The following is a 25,608-nucleotide window of genomic DNA, read 5'->3' on the forward strand; positions in this document are numbered from 1 at the left end:
TGGAGAGGTCTGACCCAAGTCTAGGGAGTTTAGACATTTGTCCAGTCCCCAGAAAAACAAATGATTAAGTGGTGTTTATGGCTGTTATTGTAAACCAACCTGATGTAATGTGATACAAAGTGTCTGAAATCCCAAAGAAACAGAGGATTTGTCAAAGGCCATGTTAAGACCTTTTACAAGATCTATTTCCATTGTTTATCAAATGTTGGCTGAATCACCCTTGGATTAGCAAAACCTGAGGCATGATGTCTGTCTTCATGAAGATCACCGACTGAATTGCTGAGAGTTGAATTAACCAGGGGAATACAGATAGATGATACAAATTGGCTATTCCTTTTTTTTTTTTTTTTTTTTTTTTTTCCCCAGTAGGCTTCATGCCCAGCTTGGAGCCCAATGTGGAGCTGGAACTCACGACCATGAGATGAAGACTTAAACTGGGATTAAGAGTAGGATGCTTAATTGACTGAGCCACCCAGGTGCCACTCACTATTCCTTTTTATAGCATTTTTATTTAGTAAAAATAGCTAGCTTCTCGGGCTCCATAGAGCTATCATCAAACCTCTAGTCCCTACAGACTGGGTCCCTGCAAATCTCATTTCTGGTTAAAAAAAAAAAAAAAAAAAAAAGGTCAACAATTCAGTATCTCTGAGGGAAACCAAAGTGTTTGGTTTGATACATCACCTTAAGATTATACGGAGAACAGCCTTAACAACACAGGTATGACAGCTTTTTACATGTGGACATTCAGAGACGGAGGATGTTAACTATCCAAGAACAGTTTTTAATGTATCTTACCTAATGTCTGAGAGATCACACTTGTTTCCAGCAATAGCCATTACAATGTTTTCTGGACCATGCTCCTTCAGCTCTTTCACCCATTTCTTCAGGGTATGAAATGAATCCTAAACCCAAAGTGTAAATCAATCATTGGAAAGACCCACCAACACAGTATTGCAGCCAAGTAGAAATGTAAACCCAACCCAATTTAATAGAGGAAAATATTTTCAGGAAACTCATGTACATTAACATCCCACCCCTGTCCTGGCACAAAACTTATTAGCTAAGTTTCACTTAAATGACCTGTAGAACTTTCCTTTTCTAAAATTGAAACTTGATGAACTGAAGAAAGTCATGTTAGTAATTTTCTTCTATAAATAACATCAATTGAAAATTACAGCCTTGACTCAGCATGAAAAAGACTAAGTCATAGGACTAGACATGTTCGTGCTTATTTCAGGAAAGAAAAAGAATACACACACACGAGAGAGAGAGAGAGACACAGAAATCCTGACTTCCTTTCTGCCTTTACTCCCAACCATCCTCCAGCAAACCAGCCAAGGTAGACACCACATCTAGGTAGAAGTGGTCAGGAATTCATGGACAGTAACAGTGATGGATCATTAAACCAGCAGTCCTGTGAGCTGAGTCAGCACTCCAGGAGTGGAAAAAGAATGTCAGCAAACCACTGCAGTTACTTGATGGATAGCCTAGATCCCCAACGTGATAACTAAAAATGTGGTATACTATATATATATACAATACATACATCAACATTATCCTTGACATTTTAAGTAGTGTGATGGAAACACTAATAGAAAATAAGTATTCCATAATCACAAAACATGCAGAACTTAACCAAATCATTTTCCTCCACTTAAAAGGCTGACATTCTGGAGAGGGGTACTTGGCAGACATGACCTTGCCTCTACGAGCAGACGGTCAATTTGAAAAATGAATGATCATTGTTGTTTACTTAATTTGGTAGAAAAATTTGAAATGCTTCACTATATACAGGTGAATAAACTCAATAGATGGTGTTGATTATCCCTGGCTACCATGCTATGAAATCTCATTCCAGGCTCCTGGGATGACAAGCAGTCAAGTCTCTGTTTTGGTCTTTTGAAGACAGAGAATCAACACAAATGGGGCCGTTTTGAAGGGGACATTCTTACCTGTTTGGTAATATCATATACTATGACAGCTGCAGCGGATCCACGATAGTACATGGGAGCCAGTGAATGAAACTGTTTAAGAACAATGAATAGTTTTAGGCCAAAGTCAACACATTTCATGCAACTTCAAATTAAAATATAAAAGTTTCATCCTACATTATCCCTATAAGATCCCTGAACTCCCCTTAGAATTTTCCCAGGGTTCGTATTAGGCAATAAATTCTCCTCCTTGACTATACATGTGCTTGTGGCTTATAGACCATGAAATTCACTTTTGGGAAAAGGCCAAAGATACGTTTTACTTTAAATGTTACTCTTCTATGAATTTTCTTTTCTCCACTGCTCATCACTTATCTGATACGACGGATCCATGGACATCTCATTAGGATGACAGAGTGGAAAGAAAAAGATGCTTGCCAAGGGGAGGACAAGAAGAGACTGGCACAGATCACGAGACCCTCACTGAGCCTTTAATGAGGAACATTGAGCCAGAACACCTCCCCAAGCCACCCTCAGCCTACACAGCTGCCATCCCTCAAATGAACACAGTGACACAGATGAGCTCCATTCCAAAATGTGAGCAAATCAAAGTCCCATTGGTCACTAGAATCCTTTATCTCTAAACATGATAGATAATTATGCTGGGGATACATGCAGAGTCTACGAATATTTTGAAGGATAGATCTTTGGATACATCTGGATACATCGTGGAAAAGTTTTAAAAGCCAGTAAGAAAAAGATAGCTCAGGCGAAAAATGGTCAAAGGATACACGTAGCTAAATCTCCAAGGAAGAGATATAAATTGCCAGTAAATATTTTGAAACATTCAATTATAGTAAAAGAAATGAAAATAAAAGCAATGAAGAGGCATGTAGTAACTTATTAAATATTAAAAAGATTTACTATATCCATAGTTGGTATGGATTCGGGCAGGGGAGCACTCTCATATGTTACCTGGGAATGTATTTGAAGACCTTCTTATAAAAAGACATTCAATATCACTAATCCTCAAGGAAACGCAAATCAAAATCACAATGAGATATCACACCTGTTACGATGGCTGTTATCAAAAAGAAAGGGGGCGGGGGTGCCGGGTGGCTCAATCAGTTGAGCGTCCAGCTCCTGGTTTAGGCTCAAGTCATGATCCCAGGGTCGTGGGATTGAGCCCTGTGTCGGGCTCCGTGCTGAGTGCAGAGCTTGCTTAGGATTCTCTCTCTCTTTCCCTCTGTCCCTCCCTGACTCATGTGTGCATGCTTTTTCTCTTTAAAAAAAAAAAAAAAAAAAAAAGATAACAAGCGTTGGTGAGGATGTGGAAAAAAGGGAAAAGGGAACCCTGAAGCACTGTTGGGAATGTAAACTGGTGCAGCCACTATTGAAAATAGTATGCAGGCAACACAAAAAACACAGAACTATATGATCCAGCAATCCCCCTTTTGGTTGTATACGTAAAGGAAATCTCTTCAATACCTCGAAGAGATATCTGCACTTCCATGTTCACGGCAGCATTATTTGCAATGGACAAGACATGGAAACAACCTAAGTGTCTATCGAGGAATGAAGAAAGGAAGAAAAGGTGATGTGTATACACACACACACACACACACACACACACACACACACAGTGGAATATTACCCAGCCTTAAAAAAGGAAATCCTGCCATTTGCAACAACATGGATGAATCTAAAAGATATTATGCCAAATGAAATAAGCCGGATACAGAAACAAAACAACCTGCATGATCTCACTTATACATGGGATCTAAAAAAGTCAAATACATAGAAGCAGAGAGTAGAAGGGTGGTTACCAGGAACAGGGAGGGGAGGGGTTGAGGAGATGTTGGTGAAAGATTACAAAGTTGCAGTTACATGGGATGAATAAGTTGCAGAGATAGAAGGCACAGCCTGATGCCTATGGTAAATTATAGTGTATTGAATCTGGAAATTTGCCAAGAGAGGAAATTTCAGGTGTTATAATCGTTTAACAAAGGGAAAAGGTAACTATGTGAGAAGATATATTAATTACTTTGTCGTAACAATTTCACTATGTGTATGTACATCAAATCATGTTGTACACCTTAAATATATAATTTTTATTTAAAAAACAGAGAGACACTCTCTTTAAAAGCCGCTGTTGGTAATATATACCAAAAGTTGAAATGTGCCTATTGTTCGACCCACCAACTCCACTTAAAGGAGCTCATCACACACACAATGGCCCTCATCCCTATGTTACACATGGGAGCAAATATTTGAAAACGACCTAACGGTTCATCATAGAGAATCCATTAATGGTGTCTGTATATAACAGAATATTCTGCAACAATTAAAATGATGGTGAGGGTTTTTAATTTTAGGAAACGATTACATACTGTTAAAGGGGGAAAGAAACAGTCTCGAAGCTGCTTATGAAGCATACTATAATTTAGAATAGAATGTGAGGTGGTCTGTCTATGTCTACGGCTACAACAATGTTTCTCAAAATGTTAACAGTGGGATTTCTAGTGACTTGTACATTCTTCTCATGAGAGTCTGTAGAGCATAAATGTTTACAATGATTTTTTTACATAGGTTTTTAAGTTGAAAAGAAAAAGCAACCATTTTTATTAGAGAGTAGGATAAGGAGCAGGGAGGGAAGGAAGAAGGATAGATCCTGAAGCTTTTCCAACAAAACCATCTCACTCATTCGTATTGGTTTCCCACATAATACTTATCGCTGAATAAAGCCTTGCCAAATTGAAATGATCCTATTTGGAGATTTGAAGTACGTTAGTTCCCGAGGCATCCCTCGTAATGTGCTGTAGAGGGCTGGGGCAGCACTCTCCAGAGTGTGGAAGGAAACAGGCTCTTTCTCAACTCTCCCGCCCTGGTGCAAGCCTCCACCTTGAACAGAAATAGCCATGGGGCCTCTGTGGTTTTTCAGAAAAGGGAATGGGTTGAATGGAGCTCAAGATGAACCCAGGAGTTCCCAGCTGACGGGCCCTGGCCACTTGCCAGGACCCCCTGGAAGACAGCAGGCCATTTACCATGTGTGCCTTTCATATTCAGTGCCCAACACTGGGTGTCTGTTGTAATTGTTAGACATCACTAAATCTATTTTTAATCTGTCCTTTAGCAATCCAATCCACATGTAGAAAATAAAGTCAGAATTCCTGCCCAAAGGGAGGATAAAAGGAACGTATTTCTGAAACACTCCTGCTTTGCTAAGGGTTAAGAATGCATATAAAGTGTCCTTTTAGCCCAATGATATAAAACGCCCATTTTTTTTTTTCAATATAGCCTCCATAATAGGAAAGGTCCACATAAACACACCACGTAGGAACAAAATCTGTATCTCAAAAATCAGGATACTTGTGGACTCAAGCACAAAGAGGAGCAAATCGTGGATATCTTCTTAAGACAGAGTTCATTTTCAGCTACAATACTATGAACTGAATCTAAAATGGTCACTGGTGTGCAGGTCTCATGAATTATTGAATAGATCTTTGTATATAATGCATTACTTGTTCTTTCCTTCCCCCAAATGGAATCATTTTGAAATAAATCTGTTGGTGAAGCCACTTAAATGACTTTATTGCCGGGGACTTGGGAGTTTTAATGAGTTAAAAGTTCAAGTCTCAGTTCTAAAACCCAATAATGCATTGACCAACGGATAATATTTGTGGAGGACAAAACGATAAATCACTTCTAGCCTACAATGTGTATACTCTTTCCCATACAAATATAAAAACAAAAGCACCACAATTAGCTTCAATACTCGACATGACATAACTCAATTTCCGTAGAGTCTGAATTAAGACTGATAAAAACACTTACATAAAAAGGTTCTTCCAGAAACAGTTTCCCGATCACATGAGGTTGATATAATTTTTAAATCTCACCTTGAGAGGTTCTTTGAAAATGAGCATGACAGAAGCCAATTCAAAATCCCTTCTTTCCTAACTATCCAACAAAATATCTAGAATGCCAAATTAAAGTGCTCAGATAACTTTTTAATTATTTAGAAGCAGCACGGGGAATTATGAAAAGCCAATCTGACTCTCAAAAGAAATGGCTGTGTATGTCCTTCGTGTGTGTGACTGTGTGTTTGTTAACTGTTGTATGTCCACAGAATAAGAGGGAGGGGAATGGTCTTCTTCAAGCTGCTCAGACTTAGCTTTTACAGATGTATGCTAACCTTGCCCCCACTTCCAGCAACTGGGAGAAGGATAAAGTGGGCATAATCTCTCTATAAAACAACCAGACAAGGAATATCAAGAGTCTTGAAAATGTTCATACACTGATTCAACAATGGCACTTCTGAAGGGAATGATCAGAGATGGGCACAGAGTAACCAAAATTCACTCCAGAATCATCAGTAATGCTGACAAATCGGAACCGATGTCAACGTCTAACGATCAGGGACCAGAAACGTAAATTTGGCTTAGCCATACAATGGACTTCCAGGCAACAGTGAAATTTACATTTCTGAAAAAACAGAAGATGACACAAGAGGCAAGATAGAGCAGTCTGGCACTTCCCTGGGGTCTTCTGCAGAACCCTGGGCCCATGAGGTGCTTTTTGGAAAAAAGGTTTCTTGGCCAAGTAAGTTTGACCAACGTTGTACATGATAATGCTTCCTCGGAGATTTACAAAGTATTATTAGTGCGTGAGAAGCTCTGAAAATTAGTATAGTCAAGAAACCTATTTGTTTTGGTTTTAACTCAGAATTCTCAATTTTCTTTACCTTTTTCCAAGTAGCATTTTTTAACATCTCGAGACCAGGTATGCTCAGAACCCACCTTAAGGGCAAAGTACGAAAAGATCTAGACTCAAAGGGAGTCGAGACATCCATGCCTGGCTGCCTGACTCTGTTCTGGTTTCTTTATTCTGTAAACTGTGGGTCGCTGTGGGGGTTGGGGTGGTGGTGGTGATAACTAAGGTTTTTCCAGCTCTGTGATGACACTCACGGCCAAGGCAGGACAGAGTCTGGATGAAACCTCTTCCCTTTGCCCTGCTCTTGATTCTTCCGAGTGTTTTACATGTAACACAAATGTCCTTTCTTCCCATCCCACACCACCCTGTACGTGTGTACATTCACACACTACTCAGCACACAGTGGAAATTATTATTCCAGGAAATATCCAAATCCTCCAGACCACCCAGCCTGCTTCAGGCAAAATTCCTTAAATGCAGGTTTGTGGCATCATAAATTCCACAGCAGCAAAAAATCGTGCATGTCAAGAATGAGCAGTAGTGGAAAATACATCAAGTTTCCAAACAAGGACAAGTTCCAGCTGGGCTCTGCCTCCCCAGATGAGAATTATCCAAGCCAGAATGCTCTGGCATCAGGTCCAGGAACTTGTAGGGATTGGTTATGTGTTACGATGTTCAGAGAACAGTGTCCTTGGTGAGTCGCTTCAATGCAGCCCGGGAGTCAATGCTGTTCTGCCTCTGGTGCCAGGACAGGATCAGAAATTCTCACCATCCCACAGAACCCTGAGGCCAGGGACAGTCGAGGGCAGAAGCCAAAACATATCCCGTGGTTCATTAGGATTCAAACAAAGAGGGAAGTGGTAGAGGAAAATTCTTGACATTCCCAACATTCCCAGCTGGCAAAAGCTGAATGGAAAAACCATCACTGAATGTTCTTTATGTGCCATTCAGAAGAATGTTTCTGATTTTTACACAGACCCTCTCTCTCCACAGAAAAGCAGAGGCCTATTTAATATGCCCACTCAGATGTCCTAAAACCCGTTAGTAGGTAAAGTTGAAAAGAAAAAGGGCTGGGAAATTATACAGCAGACTATTAACGATATGATTTCTGAATACTGTCATTATAGGCAGCCCGCCACTTGTTTCGATGCGTCTAGATTTTTTTTTAATTTTAATAGGTTACATTACTTTTACAATGAGAAGCGATTTTTTCCCCCTCCCCTTCCTTCTTCTTTCTTTCATTTTGCCAATTAAAGTCAATCAGCGTCCTCAGCATTAGGGGATCAAAGTATTGAAGCCAAAGTATCAGAAGGAAGCCGGATTTGAGAGGTAACCTGACCTCCATGTGGCTCCTTTTTGACAAGGTACAGTGCAAACCTTCTCTAGTAGAAAATGAAACAACCCAAATCCAAACCTCTTTCCACAAAAAAAAACGGTGTTGGTGGGGAGGGCATGGATTCGTGTTTTGTAAAAGACAAGGCAATGAACTAGGGTATTCTGATCCTTAGAATAATGTAGGAGACAGAAGTCAAGGTCTTGAAATGATGCAGAAATACATTTTTCCCCACCCATGTAATACCCAACTGCAGAGAACCTCAGCTCTAATTCCTGTCTGTTAGCAAGCCAATGGAATTTCCTCAAAGTCCAGAACTCTGCCCCACCCTGTCCCTAAGTTATCTGTGTTCCTCATCACACACAGTCACCATTCATTTGAAGGAAATGCCACAAAGGTTGGTCATGACTCTCCCTCTCTCTCTACTCTGCTCAGGTTGCTTTGGTCTCTCCCACCTGTGTGTAGCCTCCTGTTCACAGAAAACATCCCATCTTCGAGAGGCCTCCCTGCAGAATGGGACAGCAAGCCAACATCACCTGGGATTACGCCCAGAGCAGAAGACACTTTGCTCTGTGGGCCCCACAGCGGGGCCTAACCCAGTGCCCCCTGGCTGCGGCACCTGTCCTGAAGCCCTGCCACCACGGTGCCCGCAGGAAAGCCTGCCTTGCTGGGCACCCTTGAGGGGCTTCCCGAGTCTATGACAGCACCTTGCTAGAAAGGGATTGGAATCACACACTTGCAGGCGTGTGGTTTCATTCATCCCCAAAGCACCGGGCACCCAGGACTGTGTGCTGTGTTCACTGAGTGCAGCCTGAGTGCATTGTTCCCGGACTATCTGGAAGTTTCCATTACGGCATGTAAATACTGCAGTGGCCTCCATACTGGCCACACAGCACCCAGAGGGATCCTTTTTTTAACTTCTGAGTTGTGTTATTTACACATACCATCGAATCTATTTTTAACTTTTTAATTGTGGAAATTTTCAAACATACGCACCAGAAGAGAGCATGGTACAATGTGCTTCCAGATTCTCATCCCCTAGCCTCAAGATCACCCCGAATACATGGCCATGGGCATGTTTCCACCTCCCTTCCCCCCCCCGCCGCTAAAACCTTCTGAAGCAAATACCTGACATCATATTATTTTAACTGTAAAGCAACTGACGTTTTTCTTCCAACTGTGTCACTTTTCAAAACCCTTCCAATGTACTAAGCATAAAATCCAAACTGTGTCCTATGGTGTCACTAAGGCACTAGGCTCGTCTCCCCCGCCCTCTCTCTCCAGCCCCTGGCCTCCTCCCTGCTCCCTGAACATGCAGCCATGGGGAGCCCTCAAGCTTATCTCACATGCCTTCCCCAGCCTGGACCACCCTCCACTAGATATCCTCACTCCCTCACTTCATTCACACTTTTTTCAAGGGTCACCTCCTGTGCGACCCTTCCCCGACCCCCTATCTGGGCCATAGCAGGGACTCAACAAATATGTAACGATGGAACACATGTGATGAGTCCCTAACCCTGTGAAGGCAAGTTCACTGGGTAACACTGTTCCCATTTTACAGATGAGAAAATAGGCTCAGAATGGTTACATCAACTGCCCACGGACACACAGCTCTTCAATGGTGTGACCAGACCTTGAACACAGTCTTCTGACTCCAAATTCCATGCGTCTTTCCATTTCTCAGTTGCTTCTCTGCAATGAAATGTTGCTTAAGTTGACGTAATGCAGATATGGGCTTACACACGTATTCACTCATTCAACAAGTATCCACTGAACACGTGGTACATGACAGGTACTAAGCGATGGGGAAACAGGAGTTGGCAGATGGAATTACAGCCCCCAAAGATGTCCACATCCTAATCCCTGGGACCAGGAAATATGTTATGGTACATGGCAAGGGGGGGGTTAAGACTGCTAACGGAATTAAGGTTGCTGACCAGCTGACCTTGAGATGGGAAGATTATCCTCCATTATACAGTGGCCAGTGTCATCCTAAGCGTCCTTACAATTGGCAGAGGGAGGCAAGAGAGTCAGAGCATGGAAGAACTTCTGCTGCCGGCCTTGAAGATGGAGGGAGGGGCCACAAACCAAGGAATGCGGGCAGCCTCTGAGAAAGGCCAGGAACGGATTCTTCCCCAAAGCTTCCAGAAAGGAACACGGCCCTGCCTATGCCTTGGTTATGAGCCCGGTGACACCCTTCTCAGACTTGTGACTTTCTGAACTGTAAGTAAACTTGTGCTGTTTCGAGCTACCAAATGCGTGGTAATCGGTTACAGCAGCCATAGGAAACAAACAGAGAAGGGGAAGGACAAGGGTGGAGTCAGGCCCGCCTTCAAAGGGGCTGCCCTGGATTTCAATGTCTCCAAACAGGGAGCTCTGTGTTCTTTTTTTTTTTAATTTTTTTTTTCAACGTTTATTTATTTTTGGGACAGAGAGAGACAGAGCATGAACGGGGGGGGGGGGGGGGGGGCAGAGAGAGAGGGAGACACAGAATCGGAAACAGGCTCCAGGCTCTGAGCCATCAGCCCAGAGCCTGACGCGGGGCTCGAACTCACGGACCGCGAGATCGTGACCTGGCTGAAGTCGGACGCTTAACCGACTGCGCCACCCAGGCGCCCCAAGATTCTTAATAAGCACAACCCCAGCCCCGGGACGCCTGTCTCCGGCGCACTGCCTGCAGTCCCGGCCCTCTGAGTGCCGGAGAACGGAAACTGGCCTCAACCCAGGAGGCAGAGACAATGCTTCATAATTAGAAGCTACTTAGGGCGTCCCAGACTAAAACACACTCCAATAAAATGTCGTTGCCCGATTTGTCAAGCATCTTCATTTAGCGGCGTCACGGTCCCTCCCAGACCCTGTCCCCACGGAGGGGGCAGGGCAGGCGGCCCTGGACGCCCAGAGAGGAGGGGGAGACACCCACCGGGGAACAAAGAACAACAGTGGGGTCTCTTGTGACAGAGAGGGTGTAGAAGGGGCAAGGGGCAAGGGGCAGGGGCTACTTGCAGGCAGGTGCGGCCCAGCCTTGCTTTTTAAGATCAACGTAGGCTTGAGCCTCTACTCGCCACGCTTCCTGTCTGTTCACTTCCCGCTTCCGGTCCCTCACTTCCGGCTTTCCCAGCGCACGGGCTGAGGGCAGAAGTGCTTGGAGAGTTTCCCTCTGGGCTTACTACATTTATTTTAATATATGGACATGTCCTTCCTCTTTCCCTCCTGCCAGTGGCATTCTGCACCGAAACTCCTAATTTGCTAAATGACACCAACACCCCTGGATGGGAACCAGATATGCCATTAAAGGCGGCTCTCTGGGTGCCCACACCTCTGCCGTCCGATGCCCCTCTTCGAATGCCACAGTCACACTTCCTTGGGCAGTTTCTGTCACCAACTTTTATTTATTTTCTAGTGTTTATTTATTTTGAGAAAGACCAAAAGAGCGAGTGGGGGGGGGGGGGGCAGAGAGAAGGAGAGAGAGAATCCCAAGCAGGATCCACACTGACAGTGAAGAGCCCCCGCCCCGTGGGGCTTGAACCCACAAACCGTGAGATCATGACCTGAGCAGAAACCAAGAGAGCGATGCTCAACTGACTGGGCCACCCAGGCGCCCCTCTGTCACCAATTTTTAAATACCGCTGGACCTCTTCAGCCGTACCACTTTTAATTACGGTGATTCCTGAGGCTTCTTCTCAAAGCAGATGTGGTAGCACCGCCCTATCAGGAGCTGTTGACTTCATTTTTAACAGCATATGCCAGATTTGCAAGCTTCTGATGTTTCTCCTTGCCACATAATCTTCTGGTTTTCCCTTCCGGGGAGTGTTACGGGAGCAAAGGATGGAGAGAAGGAATATTTCCCTTCTCAGGATCTCAATTTGCACTAATTAAAACACTGTTCTCTTGTGATGGGGAGAGGAAAGCAAAACCGGGTACTGACCCTCTTCCACTGCAGGTGAATTCCTACAAAAATCGTTCTCTAGTGAGTGGGTGCAGGAAAAGGTGCAATAGAGTGAAGCAGTTTCCCTCCGGCAGTGGGTGAGGAGCAGATTCTGTGTGTTGTCGAATCAGATTTTGTGTTCTGTCGGCTCCTAGCCGGCGCCACTTGGAGCTGGGCCTGTATTTCCAGTGGCTGCAGGGCAAGCAGAGGAGAAACAAAGAGCAGCACATTCTGAGCTTCTGAGAGGCCCCATTCTTCAAGGACTTCCAAAGGTCAAAATTTCCTCTGACTTTAGCTACAGTCTGTGAAAAGTGAACCATTTCCTTAACCACAGAGTCCGGGACCAAGGAAAGAATGAAAGATGGCAAAAAGCATCTTTGGGTGTTTGTCAAGGCTGAACCCGACCTCCTCTATCTGCTGCCTTCATTCTCTTTTTCTGTCTCAGGGACCCACTGAGACCCAGCATTTCGGCCACGGCCCTGCCTGGCTGTGTCTCAGCTATCTCTGCTCACGTCGTCCAATCACCTAACCTTTCCAATTTGGTAGGTGCCGCAAAGGTCAAGCCAAAGGAGGTGAATAAGCATACTGTCTCAACAGAGCAGCTAAACCGTCAGCTCCTAGAGGGCATCCGCGTCACTTTGACTTCTTCAGGTACCCAAGCTTCCGGGAAAACTTCGGACAGAAGGAACAAGGGAAGATTCAACAAATCGGGGTGGTGTAAATATATTTAGTATATTATTTCCCGGAGTGCTTGAACTATCTCAAAATTGGAGGGAAAAAAATGTTTGTACACTTACTAGGAGAGTCACTGTAAGCCTTTGAATCAATGGGTGTCAGCATATCACTTTATCTTGAGTCAGTATGTATTAAGTAATAATGTCTGGTCCTGGGTTAGATAATAGCGCTGATAAAAGCTAAACCAGCTGCAAATAATAATATTTTGAAGACAGATTCCTTCTTTTAAAAAAATAATTTAGTCAAGTAAAATACATTTCGAATGTAATGATAAGTTTGGTAAGTTGCAAGTGATAACTTCACAAATATAACCTTATGTACAGTTTTATGTGAACTTGTTATGCATTTTAACATTTCAAAGATTTAATATTTTATTCAGAATTTTTTCTTTAGGTACCATTCAGAGGTCAAGGCTGCCTTTCCAGTCCACAATTAGAAATGAACAACAGCTTGTAACTTGCTTATCGCTTAGGACTTAAAGGTTTAAGGAGCAGGTAACCCTCAAATTCATCTACAGATTCAACACGATCCCTATCAAAATACAGCTGGGGTTTTTGCAAAAATGTACAAGCCGGTCCTAAAATTCCTATGGAAATGCAAGGGATGTGGAATGGACAAAATAATCTTGAAAAAGAAGGACTAAGTTGAAGGACTCATACTTCCTAATTTCAAAACTTGCCAAAAAACTACAGCAATCAGGGAAATGTGGTCCTGGCAGAAGGGTAAAAATTAGATCAAAGAAATAGAATTGCATCCGGAATTAAACCCTCACATTTGTGGTCAACTGATTATCAACAAAGGTGCTGAGAAAACCAACTGGGCCAAGAATGGTCTTTTCAACAAATCGTGTTGGGACAGCTGATTTTGTATGATATCAACGTACAGAGTGAGGTGGAAAACCCTTCCTTGTAAGATATGCAAAAAGTAACAACAGATGGATTATAGAGCTGAAGGTAAGAGCTAAAACTATAGAACTCTTAGAAGAACATACGGGGGTAAATCCTTGTAGCCTTGAGTTCGGCAAAGACAAGTGGTGGGAATGTGGAGAAACTAGAACCTCATACATTGCTGGTAGGAACAGAAAATGGTGCAGCCACTTTGGAGAATAGTTTGGTAGACCCTCAAAATGCTAAATATAGGGTTACCACATGACCCATCAATTTCACTCCTAGATATGTTCCTGAGAGATTTTGTTTCGATTCCTAAACACAACTATCTACGCAAAAACTTATTTACTCATGAATGCTTGTAGCAGGCTTATTCATAATAGCCAAAAAGTGAAAATAACCTAAATGTCCATCACTTGATGGAGGGATATACAAAATGTAGTGCATCCATACAATGGAGTATTAATCAGCCATGAAAAAGACAGAAGCACTGATTCAAGTTACAATGTCGATGGACGTCGACAACATTGTCCTAAGTGAAAGAAGCCAGTCACAAAAAAACAAAACCAAACAAAACCAAACAGGCTGTATGACTCCATTTATATGCAATGTCCAGAGTAGGCAAATCTACAGGCAGAAAGCAGCCAAGGGCTGGGGGACTCAGGAAGAAGTGGGAAATGACTGTTAATAGGTTCGGGGTTTCTTTTGCGGATGATGAAAATGTTGTAAAATTAGTTGTGGCAACGCTTGCACAGTCAACATACTAGAGCCCACTGAACTGTACATTTTAAATGGGTGTATTTATGGCCTGTGAATTACATCTCAATAAAACTGTATTTAAAAAAGAGAGGTAAGGGGCAACCTGGGTGGTTCAGTCGGTTAAGTGTCCAACTCTTGATTTCGGCTCAGGTCCTGATCTCACACGGGATCTAGCCTCTTGTCAGGCTCTGCACTAACAGCACAGAGCCTGCTTGAGATTCTTTCTCTCCCTCTCTCTCTCTGCCCCTCCCCCACTCACACTCTTGCTCTCCAAAATCAACAAAATAAACTAAAAATTTTTTCTCAAAAAAAACAAAAACAAAAACACTAGAGGTAGTACTCTACATGCTGATAATCCACACAGAAACAAATAGAGGCAAAAGCGTTTATCAGCTAATTTTATTTCTAACCACTAGAACTCCAGGATGGATTATCCAAAAAAAAGATGAAAGCATGGCTCAACGGCTTCCGAGGTGAACTGGGCAATGAAAACAAGAAGCTTATGAGACTGAAGCACTGAGCGAGTCTAGAACAGGTGAGGGAGTGAACAGGAAAAGAGTTCCAGAGGAACGGGTAAACAGAGAATTTCACACCACAGCTATCTTCATTGGGCTGTTTTCAGAAACACAGAGAGGGACCATCTCAGGCACCAGGAAGTAATGAATATACAGCTCACCCTTGAACAACACGGGTCTGAACTACAAGTCCGCTTAAATGCAGATGTTTTTGCAGTACAGAACTATGCACGCATTTTCTCCTATGATTTTCTTTTTTTAAGTTTTTTTAATGTTTTTATTTATTTTTGAGACAGAGAGAGACAGCATGAGCAGGGGAGGGGCAGAGAGACAGGGAGACACAGAATCCGAAGCAGGCTCCAGGCTCTGAGCTATCAGCACAGAGCCGGACGCGGGGCTCGAACTCACGGAGTGTGAGATCATGATCTGAGCTAAAGTCAGACGCTTAACCGACTGGGCCACCCAGGTGCCCCTTCTCCTATGATTTTCTAATACATTTTCTTTTCTCTAGCTTACTTTATTGTAAGAATACAGTATATTACATGTAACATACAAAATACGTGTTCATTGACTGTTTATGTTATCAGTAAGGCTTCCAGTCAACAGTAGTAGGCTATTAGTAGTTAAGTTTTAGGGGAGTCCAAAGCTATACATAGATTTTCAATTGCGAGGGGTCAACCCCCCCTAACCCCCACATTGTTCAAGGATCAACTGTATATTTTTTTTTTTTTTTTTTTTTTTTTGGGACAGAGAGAGACAGAGCATGAACGGGGGAGGGGCAGAGAGAGAGGGAGACACAGAATCGGAAACAGGCTCCAGGCTCTGGGCCATCAGCCCAGAGCCTGACGCAGGGCCCGAACTCACGGACCGCGAGATCGTGACCTGGCTGAAGTCGGACGCTTAACCGACTGCGCCACCCAGGCGCCCCGGATCAACTGTATTTTAAAAGCCACAGGGGGGCAAACGTTATTTCTATAATTTCAGATTTCTTAACAGGAAATTCATTTAGGGTAAAATACCACAGAGTGTGTAAAAGTAAAGTTCAGTGGGAAAAGATGGAGGTAGATGTCTGAAAAGAAGTTCCAGGCTGGGAGAAGTTGAGCCTCCAAGGTACATAGAGCAAGAGAACCAGATGCCTACGGACGACAAAATTATGACCACCAATTCTTCACTTCTCCATGAATTCATGCCCTGTTTATGCCAATGTAGTATTTGCACTTCCTCTAAAGGCCATGTTTCTATCTTTTGACTTTGGGCTCTGCCATGTGACTTGCCTTGGTCAATGGGATGTAGACCATGTGACATGTGCCCATTCCAACCCTAGCATGAAGAGGCTTCACGTCTGCCCTTTGTCCCTCATGCTTCTGTATTGCCTGAGAAGAGCTTCCTCGGGGAGCTGTTGTCTCTCTAACCCCAGAATGAACAAGCAAGCAAAGTCCCCCCTGCCAGCGCACAGACCCACAGCTTGAAACACAGCCACCTCAGCAAGAGAGCTCTTGTAATATTTTTGTAACTTTTCTGCAAGTACAAGAATATTTTTAAATACGGAGATAAAAAAGAATTCACACACAACGAACGTGTCATTTTCAGTTAATAATGGTATTCTAAAGTCTACATAAAGTTGAGTTTATTTAAGATCATATTTAGAATTCTACAATAGCTCAATCTTTTATTAGATGATACTCTCTTACTCAGTCCCGTATAGTGTTCAATTTGTTCTTACTTGGCATTTCTTTCATTTCCAATGTTTTGTCAATTTCCTTAAATACCCAAAAAAGGGGCACCTGGGTGGCTCCATCAGTTGAGTGTCCGACTCTTGATTTTGACTCAGGTCATGATACCAGGGATCGTGGGATTGAGCCCCTCGTCAGGCTCTATGCTGATCGTGGAGCCTGCTGGAGGTTTCTCTCTCTCTCTCTCTCTCTCGCTCTCGCTCTCGCTCTCGCTCTGCCCCTCACCCCTGTTCGCTGTCTCCCTAAAATAAATAAATAACCCAAAAAAGACAGTAGTAATAAATTATATAATTTCCTACACAAATCTTTGCATCATGTCATTTTTACTGTTAAGTTCAAAGCTCCATAATTCCTGGTAAATATGGGGGGGGGGGCTATTTTTTAGTCTGTATGTGTGTTCTCCAATTTCATCTTAAAAAATATATAACGATGTGGGGCGCCTGGGTGGCGCAGTCGGTTAAGTGTCCGACTTCAGCCAGGTCACGATCTCGCGGTCCGTGAGTTCGAGCCCCGCGTCAGGCTCTGGGCTGATGGCTCAGAGCCTGGAGCCTGTTTCCGATTCTGTGTCTCCCTCTCTCTCTGCCCCTCCCCCGTTCATGCTCTGTCTCTCTCTGTCCCAAAAATAAATAAACGTTGAAAAAAAAAAATAAATAAATAAATAAAAAAATATATAATGATGAGCTTGATTTCAGAAGTCAATCTATTTAACTTAAGACGTGTTAAGTAGAGTAAGGGGAGAGTTTTCATGCTCACAAAAGAACTACCAATTCACCTTTGTGGAATTTGACCGTGGTGCATTTGAAACCCAAATTTTATAAATGCAACCATTACGACTGAGGCACTAGGGTGGACAGACAGCCAACCCAAGTGAAACAAGAGAATAAGATGATGTTAATATCTGTTCATGTTAGGTTCTTAGAGTAATATTGCTCTGATGGATCAGATCAAGAAAATGAAGCCTGAAATTATTCCAAGACACCAACATTTTAAGGGAGTTATCTTATGGATTGTGATAGTGTTTTAAAGCAAAAACAGAATGACTTGGAAGCAGACACCTAGAACATGAAGGTTGCATTTCCTACTGATGAGGTATTTTTAATAACAATGAGGATATTCTAGTTTATGTGGAAAAACAAAGAAGGGAGTCAAAAGGAAACCCAACGGGAAAGATGGATGTGCTGCCACATTGGGACAGAATCCCAAACCCAGACTAGTGGGAGATAGGAGGACGAAGCTGGGCAGATAAATTCCTTTCTCTCCCCTGGGACCACTTCCGCTCCTGTGTACATCCTTCCAGAGGCATCTGCTAACCTACTGTTGAGTCCTCGTCACAGCTTGGCACAAAGCAGAAGCCAGAACCACTCATTCCAGGAAGAAAGGATGAAAACCCCCAAAAGCCTGCACTGATACTACAACACTGGCACGGCAGTGGCACTCTCGCCCCCTGGACACCCCTCTTGGTTGCAACAAACTGGAAGCACAAATCTTCCAAACGTTACGTTTCTAACAAATTGGACTCAGCAATCATCTGGTTAATTGAAAATGATTAAATTTTCAAACACTTTCTTACAGAGGCAGTCTATGGATTAGCATTTGCCATTGAAAGAATCCTAAGATGGCCGTCATATATGGTTGAATGAAAAGCATTATCAGGAATGAACACTCCCTTCTACGAAGAGAGGGAGGAGGAGAGTGATCCTTTTACATTTCCAGTGCTCTGACGGAAAAGTAATTTTTCAAGAGTATGAATTTGTGCCAAAATATAGTCCAGAGTTAATATTGTGTATGCGAGGCAGAACTTGGTTGAATCGTCCCACAAGTAAACAAATACTGATGCAAAGCACTGCCCTGAGCATTATCCCCCTTTGAGGACACAGAAGTCTATGTCTTTATATTATGAAACCATAAATCCAAAGAGATTTTGTTTGTTTAAAATTACACAGACTTAGTAGAACAGCAGCAGATTTCTACACAGATAAGGAGGGATAATAAAGTGCACTGGACTCCAACAATTAATGAGACAGAACAAATAGCACGAGGCACAAGCAGCAGCAGGGAATGTATTTTTAGCTCCAACATTAGGTAACGTCATTACAAGCACGATTAAATCCAGCAACAAGCTGCCAAAATGATTGAAAAATTGCCATCACTGGAGAGATGCGAGACTGCACGGAGGGACACCAGACAAGGACAGTCTGAGGATAACTAAATCAGGCCTTTGAGGGTTAGAGGGATCGATGACCACAAAGGCTGAACAGACATTTTTCACCCACTCTCCACAAATCTAGATTCTAAAAAGCATCCACCTGAAGTTATCATCCAAAACTCAGTCCCTCTTCCCTGAAGCACTACTATGGAATCAAACCTTGCACCTATAATACTAACCGTTATAATAATAGATAATACTGTGAATACACATAGCACTAACACAATAATACTACATGTAACATGTATAATATAGTAACATGTTACTATATGTAACATGTATAATATAATAATCTATACAATACTATACTTTTAAAATTACAGACATAGCAATATAGTCACAGATGCCTATAACCTCTAACAGTCAAATTTTAGGAAAAGCAATTAGAATAATTAGAAATATGGTCATACGAAAAATTTTCTATTGCTATTTTGCTTTGAGATGGTCAGTGAGTCAAGCTACAAACTACAGTCGTCACTTTAGAGTATCAGATTTCATCAAAAGCAGTCAAACACTTGAATATTATATTAGAATAGGTAAGGAGGGGTGCCTGGGTGGCTCAGTCAGTTACTCATCTGACTTTGGTTCAGGTCATGATCTCACAGATTGTGGGTTCGAGCCCCACGTCAGGCTCTGTGCTGACAGCTCAGAGCCTGGAGCCTGCTTTGGATTCTGTGTCTCCCTCTCTCTCTCTGCACCCCCCCGCCCCACTCACACTCTGTGTGTGTGTGTGTGTGTGTGTGTGTGTGTGTGTGTGTGTGTCTCAAAAAATAAATAAACATTAAAAAATTAAAAAAAAAAAGAATAGGTAAGGAAATGTCAAATACTCGGTTTAGATCATACAGAAATCTCTCTTCAGGAATACCGTTATTATCAAGTGAAAACAGCAGGTTATAAAGAACCATGACCCCTTGGGGCGCCTGGGTGGCGCAGTCGGTTGGGCGTCCGACTTCAGCCAGGTCACGATCTCGCGGTCCGTGAGTTCGAGCCCCGCGTCGGGCTCTGGGCTGATGGCTCGGAGCCTGGAGCTTGTTTCAGATTCTGTGTCTCCCTCTCTCTCTGCCCCTCCCCCGTTCATGCTCTGTCTCTCTCTGTCCCAAAAATAAATAAACGTTGAAAAAAAAAAAACAAAAACAAAAAAACCATGACCCCCTTTAATATGAAGTTATCAACACATATAGTGAGACATCTGAAGAATGACCATCTAATGTCAATAGTGGAAATTAGACTTCTTGTAGGGATTTCATAATGTATACAAACATCAAATCGCTATGACGTACACCTGAAATGAACAGAATATTGTACGTCAAGTATACCTCAACTAAAAAAATCAATTAAAAAAACGGTGCAAATATCTGGGTGGTGGGATTTTGGCCAACTTCACTTTCAGCCGCATGGCTTTTGGGTGATTTTTCTAGCGGAACAGAACTACAAAGCTCGGGACCCAGACTGCCGGATTCCTATTTCGCCTTTACGCCTAATTGGCTGTGTGATCTTGAACGAGTTACTTAACTTCTCTGCCCCTCAGTGACTTCACCTATAAATAGGGATGAAAGTAGTCCCCACGTCAGAGTGCCGTGAGAGGGCTAAGTGCGTTATTAGTACACGGAAAACATTCGGAACAGGGCATGAAACATAGCAAGCCCTTAGGAATGACCCACCAAGCGTAGAAACAGTAATACTTCTAATACGAAGCCAGCTGTTTGTAAAACTGAGTTATTATGCACATTAAAAGCAACTATTTCATGGCCAAAAGTACAAATGGGAGCAAGAAAGCCTCTGCTTCAGTTTAAATAACAACCAAAAAACCAAACCCCTCCCCCCCAACCAAAAACCCAGCAGATCTATGTACTACAAGTATGCATACATAGTATGTAAAGAGGTAGATACGTAAAGAAGAGATCCCTGAGCAGACATTTCTTCCTCGGATTCGTCACCTCATTTCGGGAGTCAGCATGCACAGCTGACCCACAAAGTTAAAGAGGTGCTCATGGCAGCAGCTTCGTTTGTGCAAGTTGGTGCTCTCAATTTAGCAGCAAAATAGAAGATGTTCTAATGAGGTTAGCATTTGTAGGCCACAAGATTCGTCCTAATTAAGAAGAAAGAAATCTTGAACACCTGAGTAGCCTTAATCGACAAATGCTGGGACAGGGATTTATAGGAAGTGAAAATTATAGAAACGCACATTTGATTTGTTAGGAGCAGATAATGAAAATGCTGCATTATCCCGAACCCCGGATTCTCTTCCTTTGAGAGAGAGACAATCAACAGAATAAGTAAGTGAATTAAATAGCATATTAGCAGGTGGTAAGGGCTGCGGAGAAAAATGGAGTGGAGCAGGGAGGGAAAAGGGGGAAGTGACATTATTTAAACAGGGTAGGTAGAGAAGGTGACACGTGAGCTTGGACCATTTTACTATTTTACTCCGTGATCATTAGCTCCGATGAAAGTTTTGAGCAGCCTGAAAGCTCCCAGTGAAGGCAGGCTATTGGTAATCCCTGTGTGTCACTTACCCTGACCACCCTTTTCGATTTTGATAATATACACCCTAGTTATTATATGAATAATCCTATTATAGACAGTCTGTGCTGTTATTACCTCACTTTTTAAAATCTAAAAACACAAGGGGCACCTAGGTGGCTCAGCGGGTTAAGTGTCCGACTTGGGCTCAGGTCTTGATCTCAAGGTTCATGAGCCCAAATCGGGCTCTGTGTGAACAGCTCAGAGCCTGGAGCCTGCTTCAGATTCTGTGTGTGTGTGTGTCTCTCTCTCTCTCTGCCCCCAGCCCCTGCTCATTCTCTCTCTCTCTCTCTCTCTCAAAAATAAACATTAAAATCTAAAAACATAAGCTTTTTAAATAATCTTCCCCATAAATATTTTCAGCACATAAAAGGAATTAAGAATAAGAGAGCAATAGCACTGCTAGGAATTTACCCAAGAGATACAGGAGTGCTGATGCATAGGGGCACTTGTACCCCAATGTTTATAGCAGCACTTTCAACAATCGCCAAATTATGGAAAGAGCCTAAATGTCCATCAACTGACAAATGGATAAAGAAACTGTGGTTTATATATACAATGGAATACTACTTGGCAATGAGAAAGAAAGAAATCTGGCCATTTGCAGCAACGTGGATGGAACTGGAGAGTGTTATGCTAAGTGAAATAAGTCATACAGAGAAAGACAGATACCATATGTTTTCACTCTTATGTGGATCCTGAGAAACTTAACAGAAGACCATGGGGGAGGGGAAGGGGGGAAAAAAGTTACAGAAAGGGAAGGAGGCAAACCATAAGAGACTCCTAAAAACTGAGAATAAACTGAGGGTTGACGGGGGGTAGGGGGGAGGGGAAAGGGGGTGATGGGCATTGAGGAGGGCACCTGTTGGGATGAGCACTGGGTGTTGTATGGAAACCAATTTGACAATAAATTTCATATTAAAAAAAAAAAAAGAATAAGAAACAAGTCATTGGCTGTTTCTAGTAAACCGATGTCCATTGGCCCGTTGTGCAGTAAAGGGACCCAGATTTTCCTTGGGTAACTAAGCCTACTAGACTTCCAACCAGTGTGGCTCAGGTGGGGCTGATGGCAGTCCTACCTCTAGGGGTAAATGTATTACCTGGCTCTACAAATAGGAGCGCCAAATATCCCTTAAATGCTGCTACACAGCGTCAAGTTCAAGAGTGGAACACGTGACCCAAACCCGGCCCATGAGAACCCACAGGCACTGAAACATGGGGTGCAACTCGCGGAAAAGAGGTACTGTCCTTTGTGGGACTGCTCAGGTGGCAGAATACAGGCGTGGAGTCACCGACGGAGCCATCCTGGCCACCCTTGGGGAAGGAAAGGAGGTGAGTCTGCCTCAAAATGAAGCCAGTCTAGAGGTAAGCAAGCAAAGAAATATGAATGGAGTTGGGTGCCTCCGACAATACATTTGGAGGACTTGAACTCAGCCCTACCTCAAGAGAGCCACCCCCATACATCTTTTTCACAGTGGAAAAGCACATTTCCTTTTTTGATTAAATCACAGAAGCTGGGTTCCTGGTCGCTTGCAACCAAGAATCTTGCCAAATACAAATAAACCTTCAGGAACCAGGCTCAGTATTTTCCCTAGAAAGCCAACGACCACGTACACTTACCCGTTCCTGCCCAGCAGTGTCCCAGATGAGGAACTTATGAAGCTCATTTCCACAAGGCACAGTTTTGGTCATAAAAGATGCCCTGAAAAAGAGAATCAACATCTCCACGTTACCAGGTGCCCTTACAATCTGCACAAAGGCTCCTGGTTCAGACAAGTTAATCTTGCCTCAGCAAGACCTCATAAGCTCCCTCCTGGGGCCACTAAGAGGAAAGAAGGGCTGTTAGAGTCTTATCACCCACCCCTGCCCCCAAATTCTACATTTTCTGTTAGTCCAGCTGAAGGTTTAGGTTAGGGAAGGAAAACTTCTTTAAAAAAGCAAAGAATGCATTCAAATCGCTGTGTTTCCAAAAACATTGTCTTAAGATAATATGTCCAATTGTTCTAAGATAATATGCCCCAAATCTCAGGAAAAAAAATAAAACCTCAGATTTTAAAAACTTATCATCACAACAATGAAGAGTGACAAGGGCATCTAATATTTGGGCAAGTCACACTTTGGGCCTTGCAATGGCGCAAACAGAAAATCGCCTTATATATTCAACTATGCTATGCATCCAACACTAGCTACAACTAATAAAATACGGTATCTCATTCCCACCCTGCTTCTATACACGCAGGGATAAAGGCTGGTGGCTTACCAAATATATATGTTTTCTCCATTAAAAGAAAGAAAAAGGAAGGATTTGAAACTCTCAGTAGATAATGAAACACTTGATACTTTCTTTTGTGTACTTCTTGTTAATAAACTTTTCCTTCATGTTCATGAAAGATGTAAAGATCCAATACGTGGAAAGTTTACGCCCTTGACTTTTTTTCTGTGAGATAAAGTTCCCCCTTCATCAAAAACTAACGAGTATCCCCAACAGTGGGGCAACCAGACGTGATAACCTCCTGACGTGATGAACACATCACCTGTGCAGCATTCCGGCCAAAACCATTTAACCCGAATTTAATCAGGAAGAAACAAATCAGGCAAATCCAGGATGCGGAGCACTGTACAAGAATTCTACAAGCATTCTACAACCAGCCTGAATGCTTCAATAAGTCATGAAAAGCAAACAGAACAAAAGGCAGGGAGATTGTTCTACCATCTAGCTTCAGAGAACACAAAGAGATAAAGCAACCAAATGCCTCTTGGCTGGATCTGGAATTAGGAGGGAAATAGCTTTGAAAGACATTTTTAGGACAATTGGAAACATTTATATTTAGACTATCTGTCATATGTTATCATTAAATCAAAATTAATTCATTTATCACACCAGGTGTGATACCGGTGTCCTCATTATGTTCTTATTCCCAGGAGAGGCACAGTAGAGTTTTTAGGGTTAAGGTGTTAGGCTGTCTTCTCTTGCGTCCCATGGCCCACCCGACCACCGTATCCAGGATGCACTTCAGCCCTGCACCACTCAGCCCCCCTGCCAGTCAGGTCTCCTCAACTTCTCCTACTTTTCCCCAGGACTACGAGGCAAACTACACGTGTCCCAGGCAGAAAAGTGTATGTCCCTGCAATTCCCACACGACCCCCACAATACACACACACACACACACACACACACACACACACACACACACACGCCAGAAGTTAACAGTTCTATTCATCAACCTACGATCGCACTAAATGGAAATTCTAAGTATTTTTCTAAGTGATGTGACCCAATCTTACCAAAACCACAACTGTCCCATGAGGTCTTCTCTTATAAAGTGCTTAAAATATGCAAGGACTACTGATAGGAGTAAACATATTTAAAAAATGGAAATACCTTTGTTACTTTTCCCATTATAAAAGCAGTGTATGTACATCACAAAAAAGAAACTCGAAAAATGAAAGCAAAGGAGGAAACAGAAATCAACTGCCATCTCAGCACCTAGCCACAATCAGCTAGTAAGTTGGTACACATCCAAATTATTTTTATACAATGTTTACTCCATAATTGATCATACTCTGAATACATTTTATTTCCCCTCCACTCTATGTATCATAGACCCCTTTCCATTTCTGTGAATATGGATCAACATCATTATCTAAAATGACAAAATATTCTTCTTCTTTTTTTTTTTTTTTTTTAAATTTTTTTTTTTTCAACGTTTATTTATTTTTGGGACAGAGAGAGACACAGCATGAATGGGGGAAGGGCAGAGAGAGAGGGAGACACAGAATTGGAAACAGGCTCCAGGCTCTGAGCCATCAGCCCAGAGCCCGACGCGGGGCTCGAACTCACGGACCGCGAGATCGTGACCTGGCTGAAGTCGGACGCTTAACCAACTGCGCCACCCAGGCGCCCCATCTTCTTTTTTTTTTAATATTTATTTTTGAGACAGGGAACAGGAGAGGTGCAGAGAGGGAGGGGACCGAGGATCCAAAGCAGGCTCTGAGATGACAGCGGAGAGCCCGGTTGTGGGGCTCAACCTCACAAACTGTGAGATCATGACCTGAGTTCAAGTCGAAGGCTCAACCAAATTGAGCCACCCAGGCACCCCTAAAATGACTAAATATTTTACACCATGTTATGGCTTTATCCACTACCCCCACTGAAGGTAATTTTCGTCACCTATTTTCCATGATATGACAATGATTAAATAAATACCTTTACTTACATCTTTGTGTCCTTATACAACTCTTTCCTTAGATTTAATCTCAGAAACAGACATGACACCCTGTGGGTGAGACCAGCCTACACACCCATGACCACGTAGAAGATGACCTTCTCCCCAGCCAATCCTCATCTTTC

General features: G+C 42.8%; 1 protein-coding gene across 2 annotated transcripts in view; it reads right to left on the reverse strand.

Moving 5' to 3' along the window:
• RAB31 (RAB31, member RAS oncogene family) overlaps positions 1-25,608 on the reverse strand; it is a 134,100-nt gene that overhangs the window by 43,751 nt on the left and 64,741 nt on the right. For both annotated transcript variants that reach the window (XM_045458823.1, XM_045458822.1), the window contains exons 3-5: positions 22,878-22,959; positions 1,953-2,024; positions 796-902 (exon numbers count right to left, since the gene is read on the reverse strand). In XM_045458823.1, coding sequence (XP_045314779.1) covers positions 796-902; positions 1,953-2,024; positions 22,878-22,959 — 261 coding nt within the window. The remainder of the gene's footprint in view (positions 1-795; positions 903-1,952; positions 2,025-22,877; positions 22,960-25,608) is intronic.

Source organism: Leopardus geoffroyi, chromosome D3 (genome assembly GCF_018350155.1).
Source record: "Leopardus geoffroyi isolate Oge1 chromosome D3, O.geoffroyi_Oge1_pat1.0, whole genome shotgun sequence".
Lineage (NCBI taxonomy): Eukaryota > Metazoa > Chordata > Mammalia > Carnivora > Felidae > Leopardus > Leopardus geoffroyi.